The following is a 12049-nucleotide window of genomic DNA, read 5'->3' on the forward strand; positions in this document are numbered from 1 at the left end:
ATGGAGTGAGCCTAACGTGCGTCTTACAAAAAGTTACGAAGATGTATTAAGAGAATTGCTACACATGATAAAACAATCTGTATGACGTTTAATCTACTTCGGCATAACGTCAGTCGTAGCCGGCGTACGTTACTTGTGATACTCTGTAAAAGAAGTAAATTTTAGGCAGCCTGTCAACTGTCAGGTAAGTTTTGTGCTGTGATTAGACGATGTCAGATGGTCACCAACATTATTAATTCAAGTTACATTTAGGCCAAACAGCTTAGAGGGTACCCTACCACGATACAGTGCATGCCGTATGTAATAACATTTCAGTCGTGTCTTGTGTAATCAAATGATCTGAGAACACGCTTTATGGGACTGCGCAAACCAGCGTTGTTTATGCAGAAATCAGTACAGCGCAACTGAAGCAGAAGAGACGTTCATTAAGAATGCGATCGGCTCTCACACTCCAGCACTGCGGAGGGACATCAAGAGACATGTTGTCAACATAATGCAGATGGTGGCTGAGCTAAAACGGTATGGAACTTTGGCTAACTTTCTCTGGATGCAAGTGCACCATGACATCCAAGAAAATCAGTGTTCTTATCTCTTCGCAGTTATCATAATGCATAAACAACACCTGCATATTCCTCATTTCAGCGCATCCAACCACGCTGCAAACCTTAAAGCAAGGACAGTAGAAGACTTGGAAGGAAGTGCAGTAAGAAACACGACGGCACACATACCACAACTACTACAAATTGCAACCTGCACCTTTCTCAATATCGTGGTTATACGGATTGGACATTCGGAAGACGATACCTAACGCTCATCATAGGTTTTAACATGCGGCACGTCGTCGCTTATCGGACATTTCACATTGCAGAGGTCTACAATAGAGATATGGGTAAATCATATTACTTGTCGTAGATGCCGTTCGTTCTCAGGACCAGGAATCATCGTAAAATAAATGAATCTGAATCTGTGTCAGTGTGGGTTAAAGGTGCTGACAATTGTAAAAAAAATTAAACTCGTTGGTGATCTCGCCCGTAGGGACAGCCCAACATTTTGTCAGATTCTTCACCAGAAAGTGATTTAAATGACATATTCTTTACGTGTGTGTGATTTCGTGTTCAGCAAGTGACTTTTTGCAATGCGCTCACCATATGACACCTATCCCCCACTAACTTCACCGCTATATCCCAAAAGCAAAGTGCAATAGCTTACAGATTTTTTTTCTTGTTTAGGGTCAGCAGAAACCACATAAAGTAACAATAAGGTATAACCGATGTTCTAGGAATACCTTAAGTTATTCGTCAGTGATACGTTCTTTTGAGATCCTTCCTTACCTCCTTGAACAATTTGTCTGAACAAATAGCCACAGAACTTTAATCGTCGTTTCCTTTGTGACTCCATCAGCCGTTCATTACCCTGCATAAAACTCTTCCTTCTATCGCATGGAATTACACAGCTATTTTCCCTCATACAGTCCACAGATGACTTAATTTTGACATCAGTTATGTATCAGAAATGAATTACTCCAATTTATTCTTCTATCCCGCATCTTTTCTGGATATTTAAGGCAGGAAAAAATGTGTTTTCGATTGTTAGGTACTCTTCTTATGAGTATTTCACTGGTATATACGTACTTTTAGTCTGAAAAGTTTCATCTTGAATACAGAGTTGTACTAAATCGTCGTCCACAGCTCGTGGTCGTGCGGGTTCCCGGGTTCGATTCCCGGCGGATTCAGGGATTTTCTCTGCCTCGTGATGACTGGGTGTTGTGTGATGTCCTTAGGTTAGTTAGGTTTAAGTAGTTCTAAGTTCTAGGGGACTGATGACCATAGATGTTAAGTCCCATAGTTCTCGGAGCCATTTGAACCATTTGAATTAAATCGTCGTTGCACTACGGGGTAGACATGTCAGAACACGTAGGAAATTCATTCGCTCCGTATTGTAGCATCAAATTAGTTGGCGCCTGCAAACAGGTAACCCAATGAACACGTTTCCAAAGAGGGGCACTGTCGCTTCTGCCTTCCAAAAAATACGTTTCAACAATATCAGTGAATTACACCCATGCATTAACATTTGCCCCGCTACAAATAGCGCCTGTAATTGAGAGGTGCTCTATCCACTGATTATGTCTATATCTGGTACCTCTTTTAGTTTTCACACAGTCATTTCCTGAAATCCGGAAGGTATATACGAATGACTTTGTATAGTTTAATACTTAAAAGTGCGACCCAGTGAAACTGTCAATTATCCTAAATTCTTGTGCAGGTTGCTCCAAAAAAGAATGTATTAGTGACCTCTTGGAGGATATCATTGCATAGATGTTGAAACAAGAACAGACTCATCAAAATATGCTAAAATCTGTTATGACTTTCATGAACGTAGACCTCAAAAGTTCACGTGGTCAGCAAGGGACTGTAGTTCCGCACATGGGACGGCACACTTGCTTCCGCCCGCACTCACCCCTGATGTACTCGACCTCCTCCGGGGTGAACTCCACGAGGCGGGACCTCGCGTAGCCGTCTGCCCTGCTGTTGTTCGCCACCCTCTGCTTCACCACCTCTGGGTAGTCCCCCTCGGCGCTGAAAATCGGGTGTCCAAAAATACCAGCCTTGGAGAAAAGAAAAAATATTTCTTAATAACACAAGGCTGTCCTTTCATCAGAACAATGCAGCACAGCTTCTACAAAAATCTAGCCCTATTGAATCTTCATGTTTTCATGGCTTATTATTTGATGTATAAAATTCAGCCGTAGCTAAAAGTAGACTTCTGCTAATATTCTGCTGGGAAAAAAATTATTACACCCGGAAAGACGACTCCGATTTTGATCGGATGGCGGCACAAGCCACCTGGAGGATACTAGATGTACTGACAATGTTTTCAAAGTAATCTGCCAATAGCTAGATAGCGTAGTGGCATAGCTACCAGAGCGTCATTTGTATCTACCCTTTAATAGGGAATGCTCATAGCCAGAAGGCTCAGTGTGTCACAAACATGTAAAGCAAGCAGGTAACGATGCTACGGAGACGCACTCGTGCTTCCTACAGCCAACTGATCGAGTTTTAAAGGAGTCAAATTGTGGTCTTCCGAGTGGCGGGATGGTCCTTTCGAAGAATTACCACACAAGCTGGACGTGCTACATTATTTGTGCAACGATGCAAGCATCAGTGTTCGCGTGAACATTGTCACACACGAAGACGACGTTCTGGACGTCCACGCAGCACAGACGTCCGCCAGGACCGTCGTGTTGTAAAGGCAGCAGTGGCAGATCGTACAGCTATCACAGCACAGATAAGAGGGCTTGTGATTCCAGACGTGTCAACACAAACTGGTTAGCAGCAGTGGGACTACAGACTCGCGCCGGCCGGGGTGGCCGAGCGGTTCTAGGCGCTACAGTCTGGAACCGCGCGACCGCTACGGTCGCAGGTTCGAATCCTGCCTCGGGCATGGATGTGTGTGATGTCCTTAGGTTAGTTAGGTTTAAGTAGTTCTAAGTTCTAGGGGACTGATGACCTCAGAAGTTAAGTCCCATAGTGCTCAGAGCCATTTTGAACTACATGCTCGCACACCTCTAGCCCGTCTTCCACTCAGCCCAAAGCATCGACGTGCACGGCTCGACTGGTGTCGTCAGAGGATCACTTGAAAGATGGAATGGCGAGCTGCAATCTTCAGCGACGAAAGCAGATTTTGATCGCACGCAAGTGATGGTCGTTTGCGCGTATGACGTGCATTCGTTGCAGACACACTGGCCCCACCCTAGGCCTTATAGACTGAGGTGCGATAAGCTACAACTCTCGTTCACCTTTCGTGTTTCTGCAGGGAACGCTAACGAGTGCTCTGTGCTCGCCCGGCACATGCAGAATGTTGTTAGACCCATTCTTTTGCCGTTCTTGCAACAAGAAGGTGATGTGTTGTTCCAACAGGATAATGCTCACCCACACGCTGCCCGTGAAACTCAACGTGCTCTGCAAGACGTGCAGCAACTTCTGTGGCCAGTACCATCTCCGGACTTGTCTTTAATCTAGCATGTGTGAGATAGGATGGGACGAGAAGTGACTCATACGACTCGTCAACAAACCTATCATAGAGAACTACGTGAACAAGCCGAGCAGGCTTGGAACAACCTGTCCCAGGACTTATTCACCATCTATACGATCGACTGGATGCCAGATTCAGAGGGTGCATTGCCGCCAGTGGAGGTTTCACCACTTACTAATATGGGTGTTTCAGCACGAGTCGTTACCTGGTACATCTGAACTGCTCCTGCTATTGATCTGTAAATACAGTCATTTCATGTACTCCATATGCAATGCGGCAACAATAAATCTTGAGTTAATTGGAAACCTGGAAAATGGTATCATTGTGGAAGAAATACCACAGGGGCGGCAGAGATCGACGATATACTCGTCTGTTACAGCCTAATATATCTGTTGTGGTCGAGCAGGCTACGCTATGTACTACGAAAATGTTCAGATTCTAATAAACGTATCATCTTTCTGGCATTAGGTTTTGAGGGAAGTGATCTAAATACGTTTTACGAATAATTTACTTTATCGTGATGATGGTTTCAACCAAAATAAAATGTGGGATACAGCATTGGCAATAGATAGCTCTCACAGACAACAATAGCCTACTGTTCCCGCGTTGACTGGAAGTTGTTACGCAACATCCTTCACAGAGTGTGTCATGAGAGAATATCTCTGTCTCACGTGTGGTATTTCTTCCAATATGATATTCAGTGAGTGCTTTCGAAATTGGCTCGCTCTACCTGTGTATAACGTGACAGGGGTGGGACTTACATATTCTACATGGCTCGCTCCGAAGATGTCTGAAGGATTTACAGCAAAAGTTTTAGCACAAGACAAAGTGCGGCTACGGTTGAATTTCCACAATTTTGCCGAAAATCGAATGCTACTGTTAGAGACGGTATGTCACACTGAAATTTCCGGTTGTCAAGTCAGATGAAATGTGTGCTAATTATGAGACAGTCAAAAGGGTCGTAATTCGCTATGGGTCGCGCACTACGATTGTGTATTTAACGGCGGACCAGTAAAACACCACTATTACAATGAAATCCATCATGACACGAGTAGTGAAAACTCTGAACTGTTAGGACTAACCACAAATGGTTGTGTGAATTACCTCAGCAGTATCAGGTATTTAAGTGTCATTGCTTCATACAACCAGGTGACAACCATATGCTACGTTTACATTATAAGCATGTCAATGCGCACGCATCCCAGTATCTCATATCACAGATCTTAATATAATCGCAACGTAACGTCTCACTTAACTACTTCTCATTTATCTAGTGCCAATAATCCCTCATTTCCACCCCACTTCTTAAAAAAAACACTCGTACACCCATGTTGAGTATAATCTGGATGATTTGCACTCCACGTTAAGAAAAGCCAGTTTTTCACGCATCCCATTCTTTATGGCATAATATCCCCAGAACTACGTACTGTACAATTATGTAATACTGCAGGTAAATTCAATGGTATATGTGGATACTGTATCCTTAATATGTTGTGAATAGAGTGTGAAGAAGTAATAGTAAAGAAGTAATAAATTAAAACGTCACGACAAATGCTGAAATTTTACTGCATCAACACCGACAATGTAGTAAGTTAAAAACTTTTTCACTTTCATTGTTTTGTGAGGGGTGTCAGAGAGAAAAAGTTTCAAAAAGGTTTGAAATTAAGTGTAATGTTTGTTGGAAGTCGCTAAGAGTTGTCATTATGAAATGCTGGATAATTATATTCTGGGTAATTGGAGCGTCTTTATTACGCCGCCCCATGACAATTTCTAATTTTAATACTTGACTTAGATTACATTAGATTAGTTTTTCGTTCCATAGATCCGTGCTGAGGAGATCCTCGTGGATGTGGTACATGTCAATATTTTTTTTAAGCTGAAATAACAATACTAATAGTATGAATATATACAATACATCATTTTTTTCTATTAAAAAATTCGTCAGTGGAGTAGAAGGAGTTGGCCACTAGTAAGTCTTTCAGGCTCCTTTTAAATTGATCTTTATTTGTAACTAAATTTTTTATGTTTGCTGGCAAATTACTGAAGATGAGTGTTCCTGAGTAGTGGACCCCTTTTTGAACTAAAGTAAGTGCTTTTAAGTCCTTGTGCAGATCATTTTTGTTCCTGGTATTGTATGTATGAACTGAGCTGTTTGTTTGAAAATGAGATATATTATTTAGGACAAATTTCATTAAGGAGTAAATATACTGAGAGGCAGTAGTTAGTATACCCAGTTCTTTGAAGGGGTTTCTACAGGACGTCCGTGAATTTACTCCACAAATAACACGTGTTACACGCTTTTGGACTCTGAAAACTTTTGTTTGACTTGAAGAGTTACCCAAAAATATTATACCATATGACATTATGGAATGAAAGTAGGCAAAGTATGCAAGCTTTTTCATTTTTATGTCCGCCTATGTCAGCTAACACTCGAATTGCAAATACAGATTTGTTAACACTTACTGTGTTATAACTATAACATGAGGTCTTATCTCTTAATGAGTAGCTGAGAACAGCAATTTAAATTTTTAAATTTGGTCACTAATTATATTAAACGCTGAAAATAAGTGATTTTTTTTAGGTAACATATTTAACGGATTAACATTGAAAGGTCACAGGTTTCGCGCGAGAAAAGTCATTGAACATGCGAAACACTGGTACATTAATAAACTGTATAATCGCCAAAATGTTAAATCCAAGCATGAAAACGTGCGTGCATTGTGTTGTACAAATAAGTGCCGGTTGTCAGTTTGAGGGATGGCGTCCAAGCCTGTTGCTCTTGGTCGGGCAATACAGGGGCAGTTAATGCTATTTGTGGATTACGCTGGAGTTGTCTGACGATGTTCCATAAGTGCTCCATTGGAGACAAATCGGTGATCGAGCAACCGAAGGCAACATGTCGACACTCTGTGGATCATGTTGGGTTGCAACAGTGGTTTGAGGGCGAACGGTAACCTTTCCGTAAGCACTCCGTTCAATGTTGCTCATGAACGGCAGTTCAACAGGTCGAATCATAAAATTGACGTCCAGATTTGCAGTCAGAGTACGTGGGATAAGCGCGAGAGTGCTCCTGCTGACATACGAAACGCACCCCAGACCATAACTCCAGGTGTAAGTCCAGTGTTTCTAGCACGCAAACAAGTTGGTCTCAGACCCCTCAACTGGAGCCATTCTAACCAACACACGGCCATCATTGGCACGGAGGCAGAACCACTGATGCCCCAAATGGCCGTGGTGTGGGGTTAGTGGAATGCACCCTACAGAGGGTCTGGCTCAGAGCTGTCCTTGAAGTAACTAATCTGTAACAGTTCATAGTGTCTGTGTGGTGTCAAGTGCTGCTGCAGATGCAGTACAAGCACCAGCGTCACACACTGAACACGATGGTCTTCCCTCTTGATAGCACCACGTGACCGTCCGGAGTCCAATCTTCTTGCGACCGCACATTTTCGTGATGACCGCTGACAGGAATCGTGTACAGTTTCTACATTCCCGCCAAGTCTTTCTATAATATTGCAGAAGGAACATCTAGTTCCTCGTAGACCAATTGCATGACCTCGTTCAAGATCAGTGAGGTGTTGATAATGGCTTCTTTGTCGCCTTAAAGGCATTCTCGACTAATATCAACTCCCAAGTCCAGTCTCAAAGGTAACTAACGCTTACGATAGTTACAGTGCGTATTTAAAGCAAACCTGATTTGTATCCACATACTGTCGCGACTAGCACCACTCTTATGCAAATGGCGCGAAAATGGGCAAATGGCTGAGAGCAATATGGGACTTAACATCTGAGGTCATCAGTCCCCAACTACTTAAACCTAACTAACATAAGGACATCACACACACCCATGCCCGACGCAGGATTCGAACCTGCGACCGTAGCTGTCACGCGGTTCCGGACTGAAGCGCTTAGAACCGCTCGGCCACAGCGGCCGGCCAAATGCCACGAAATCTATTCATCTTTGAGATGTAGAAACACGCCCACCAACTTTCGTTTATGACGCACAACTCCTTCTTGGTGTTGCAATGTTTCTTCCGTCAGTGTAGACCATAACTGTGCCCATGCGTAAAACAACAACGTCCTTTGTCGTTGTCCGCCTCTAGGAAAAGGTACCCTGCGCTCTGCACTCTATTCTATGCTCGGTTGCACTTAAGGAAAAGCTGTAGCACTTTCATAGTCAACATTATAGCTTTTCCCTAGAATCAAATATGGCAATTTCTCTCTGCCAGACAGCAAAGAAAATGGTCAATTCCACATCTATATCTACACCTATACTCCGAAGCCATCTTACAGTGAGTGGAGGAGGGTACTTATTGTGCGACTGTTATCCCCCCCCCTTTCCTCTTTCAGTCGCGAATGGTTTGCGGGAAGAACAATTGCTGACAGGACTCTGTGTGGGCTGTAATCTCTCTAATTTTGTCTTCACGGTGATTTCACTAGATTAATGGACTCTTCTAGGAACGTTCGCTCTCGGAACTTTAGCAGTAAACTACACGGTGATGAAGAAAGCCTCTCCGGCAACGTCTACCACTAGAGTTTGTTGAACATCTCCATGACTCTGTAACGAAACGCGCCGCTCTTCATTGGATCTTCTGTGTTTCTTCTATCGATCCTATCTATTGGTAAAAGGGGTAAGCTATCTCCTGTGTGGGTGAGTTTCCTCCACTGAATCCGATTCTGGCCTCTCCCTTATCTGTCATTAGTTTTGTTTGCTAGTGTCACTTTAAATAGCTCCCTACATATACTCTTTGATATTTTATGGATGAAACTGCTTCCAGTGATTGTTCTCAAATTTTGAATCGTACAATAATGGGCGCAGCAAAAGTTGTTCAGACGTATTAAGATGGCGTCGTTTCTGTTGAAGGATAAGCTGCCATCTTGGAGGCACTTTCTGAACTTCGAACAAGCAACGTCCAGTGTGCTGCACCGATCCATGGCCTTATTGTTACTTGTGGTTATAGTTGCTGCAATATCATCCCAGTCTCTTTCCGTGGATTTCCACCACGAGAAGTTGAGAGGCAGTTTTGTACTGTATAGGCAGTAAGCCATATAGCTGACCCGCCGGGAGTATTGGACACAGCGTGACACTATCTGCAAAACTCCTTCTATACCAGTCTGAAGAATGTCTTTTTTACTAGGCGCCTTTCGCTTTTATTTATGAATTATCTTCAACTGTCATTCTGAAGTTTTGGTATACTTGATATATATTTCTACATTTTGCTATTTATAGATTAAAAGCAGTTTATTCATTAATTTGTTGTTTAGTTTACTTACATAATTTTTCCTCTTGTTTACGTGATCTGAAGTCCATTATCTCTTCCATCGTTTTTGTGGAAGTTGCACATTCACTTTTCGCGATTCTTCGGCTTTTGAGAACCCGCTTTTCCGCTTGCTGCTCATTGTACTTCACTTTTGTAATCTTGACAGAAGTTTTTTCATAAAACATGTTGCGCACTCTGCTGTCATAGCCCACTAACGCCAAATTTCGCCGCAGTGTCCTGACGGATACGTACGTCCCACATCGATTTCTGCGGTTATTTGACGCAGTGTTGTTTGTCTCTTAGTGCTGACAACTCTATGCGACCGCTGCGTTGTCCGTGGTGAGAGGTAATGCCTAAAATTCGGTAGTCTTGGCACACTCTTGTCGCTGTGGATCTCGGGACACTGAATTCCCTACCGACTTTCGAAACTGAATGTCCCATGTTCCTAGCTCCAACTACCATTCCGCATTCAAAGTCTGTTAATTCTCGTCGTGCGGTTATAATGACACTGGGAACCATTTCACATGAATCACTTGAGTACAAGTGACAGCTCCGCCAATGCACTGCCCATTTTTGGGTAAGCTATAGTCCGCCAGCTGTGCATGTACATAACGCTATCCCATGACTTGACCTTAGTGTGAATCCAGTCATGTGGCATTTTCAGTTGCAAGGAAAGCAGCAGCAAACGGCGACACGAGATGCGACGAACTATGGTTGTGGCTATACTTCCCACTAGTGTTCTAATTGATACTGTACTGATATATTACTGTACATGTCGCGGAATACAATGTCAGTTACGTTTTTTGAAGCTCGAAATTTCCTTTTGCAAGCGTGATAGTGGTGGGACGGGGAGGGGAGGCGGAGGGGAGAGGGGAGGAGGAGAAGAAATGGGGTCCATTGCACTCCCCTGCTACTCTGTAGGTTGTCCTTGTCAGCTTTCAGCTGTGTCCACGGGGCACTGACACCTCCCTCTATACAGCTTTGTCTGCAGAGTTGCCTGTTCGGCAGACGTAAGCAGCGGAACAGCAACATATTTGAAGTTATAATGAAATCTAGACCTTTCGCTGCTTACAGGCGTTGATATTTGGCCTGTAAGCCTTATTTATATATATATGAAGATGGTATCTGTTCTATCGACCAATGATCTTCTTCAGTGTGGATGCGCTCACATTGCTGAAACTCTTACGGGAATCGGTAGGTTGACTGCTGCGAGTAATGAGTATAGTGGGCAGGGACACTTTAAATATAGTGTGTGGACAGTACGTTGGAAATGTGCGTCTCACGCGGAGCGTGCCATAGGTAATTCCCTGCAGTCGCACTGTCGTCTGTGTCCTCGGTGACTCAGTCGTATAGAGCGTCTGCCACGTAAGCATGAGGTCCCGGGTTACAGTCCCACCCTGGCACACATTATTCAACTGTCCCCGTTGATATTTATCAACGCCTGTAAGCAGTGAAAGGTCTAGATTTCATTATAACGTCATTCATCGAGAGCTGCAAGATCCCCAATGATATCTGTACAAGTACCAGCTTCATGTAGCAACATATTTAGTTCCGGTCAGGCTCACGGACGGTGCCATCTCTGCCAGACAGAACCATCGTGGACACATTACTTTACTATGCCTGACATGTGCAGTGTACTGGAGAGCGACGTTATCCTTCTGCTCGGTTGTTATTTATGGGGCTGCGTGCCTCAAGATAGCGAGTTGTCCTCGAGTTGTGATTGAATAATCATCGAGTCGTCTTCGAGTGTCATCGCAAGCTCTACAGTGGTCTATATGTATCTACGTCCTAGACAACGCCCTGCAAACTCATGCATTTCCAATGAACTTAGATATGTGACGAATAAACTGGTTTGTTTAAGTCATTGTGTCCAAGTGATCATTAGTAAACTTGCGTGTTTTGCGCTGATGTTCTTCATGAGAGTTGGAACAGTATTTACTGTACTTGTAATAGCTTTTATGGCTTTGATTCAGTTCTGTCACTCCGCAGTTGTGTCGCCTCCTTGACAAACTTTGCGTGGGGTACAGTACTTGGTGACGATGGTCACAGCATATCCATTATCTTCATTGGTCGTTCCTCAAAACCATGATGGACGTTATTCGGAATCTCTCTTACATTCTTTCTGTTACGCCTGTCAGCTCCAGATCCTTTACTCCTTTACATCTTTTCCTGGCTACATGAGCTAGACAGTAAAAATTATTTATTTTACCTGTAGATGAAATGCCAGTTTATGGTGTGCCTTTGGAGGGGGATTTTTTCACCTGACTGTAAAAAGCTACCCGTCTCCTTGTAGCACAACCTGAAGATTATTCTCATCCTGTAGCTCAGATCTGTGTAATGACGTCGCAGACATTCGATTTCACCAATGTTGCCTCTCAGATCTTTCAAAGAGTCCTTCTCTCTCTTATTACCATTTATTCAATGAAATCATTCTTTTTAGTCGCAGGCACTCCGTGGCGTACAAGGCTTCCATGTAGGTGACTGTCGTGGAAGTGTTTCTGTTTCATATTACATTAAAAATATTTCCCATTGGTTACGTTCCGTATCAAGTGGTAGACGGGTTCAGTCTAATTAACTGCAGCAGACAGCGTTGCTAACCTTTTTTTCTCTTGGGTTAGGCTGGTTCCAATGACATCTCGTAAGTTATCTGTTTGGAGTTGATACTGCAATGCGTTTTCTCCAATGATATTTGCAACTCTGATCTGCCTGCTTCATATCTCAAACAGTTATTGCTGCTCGATGATGACTTAATAACAACT

General features: G+C 43.2%; 1 protein-coding gene across 1 annotated transcript in view; it reads right to left on the reverse strand.

Annotated features, from left to right (window-relative positions):
* The window catches only part of LOC126198779 (myrosinase 1-like), a 91552-nt gene that overhangs the window by 19560 nt on the left and 59943 nt on the right, over positions 1–12049 (reverse strand). The window contains exon 7 of the mRNA XM_049935344.1: positions 2458–2605. Within this exon, the coding sequence (XP_049791301.1) occupies positions 2458–2605 (148 nt within the window). The remainder of the gene's footprint in view (positions 1–2457; positions 2606–12049) is intronic.

This window comes from Schistocerca nitens, chromosome 8, assembly GCF_023898315.1.
Source record: "Schistocerca nitens isolate TAMUIC-IGC-003100 chromosome 8, iqSchNite1.1, whole genome shotgun sequence".
Taxonomy (NCBI): domain Eukaryota; kingdom Metazoa; phylum Arthropoda; class Insecta; order Orthoptera; family Acrididae; genus Schistocerca; species Schistocerca nitens.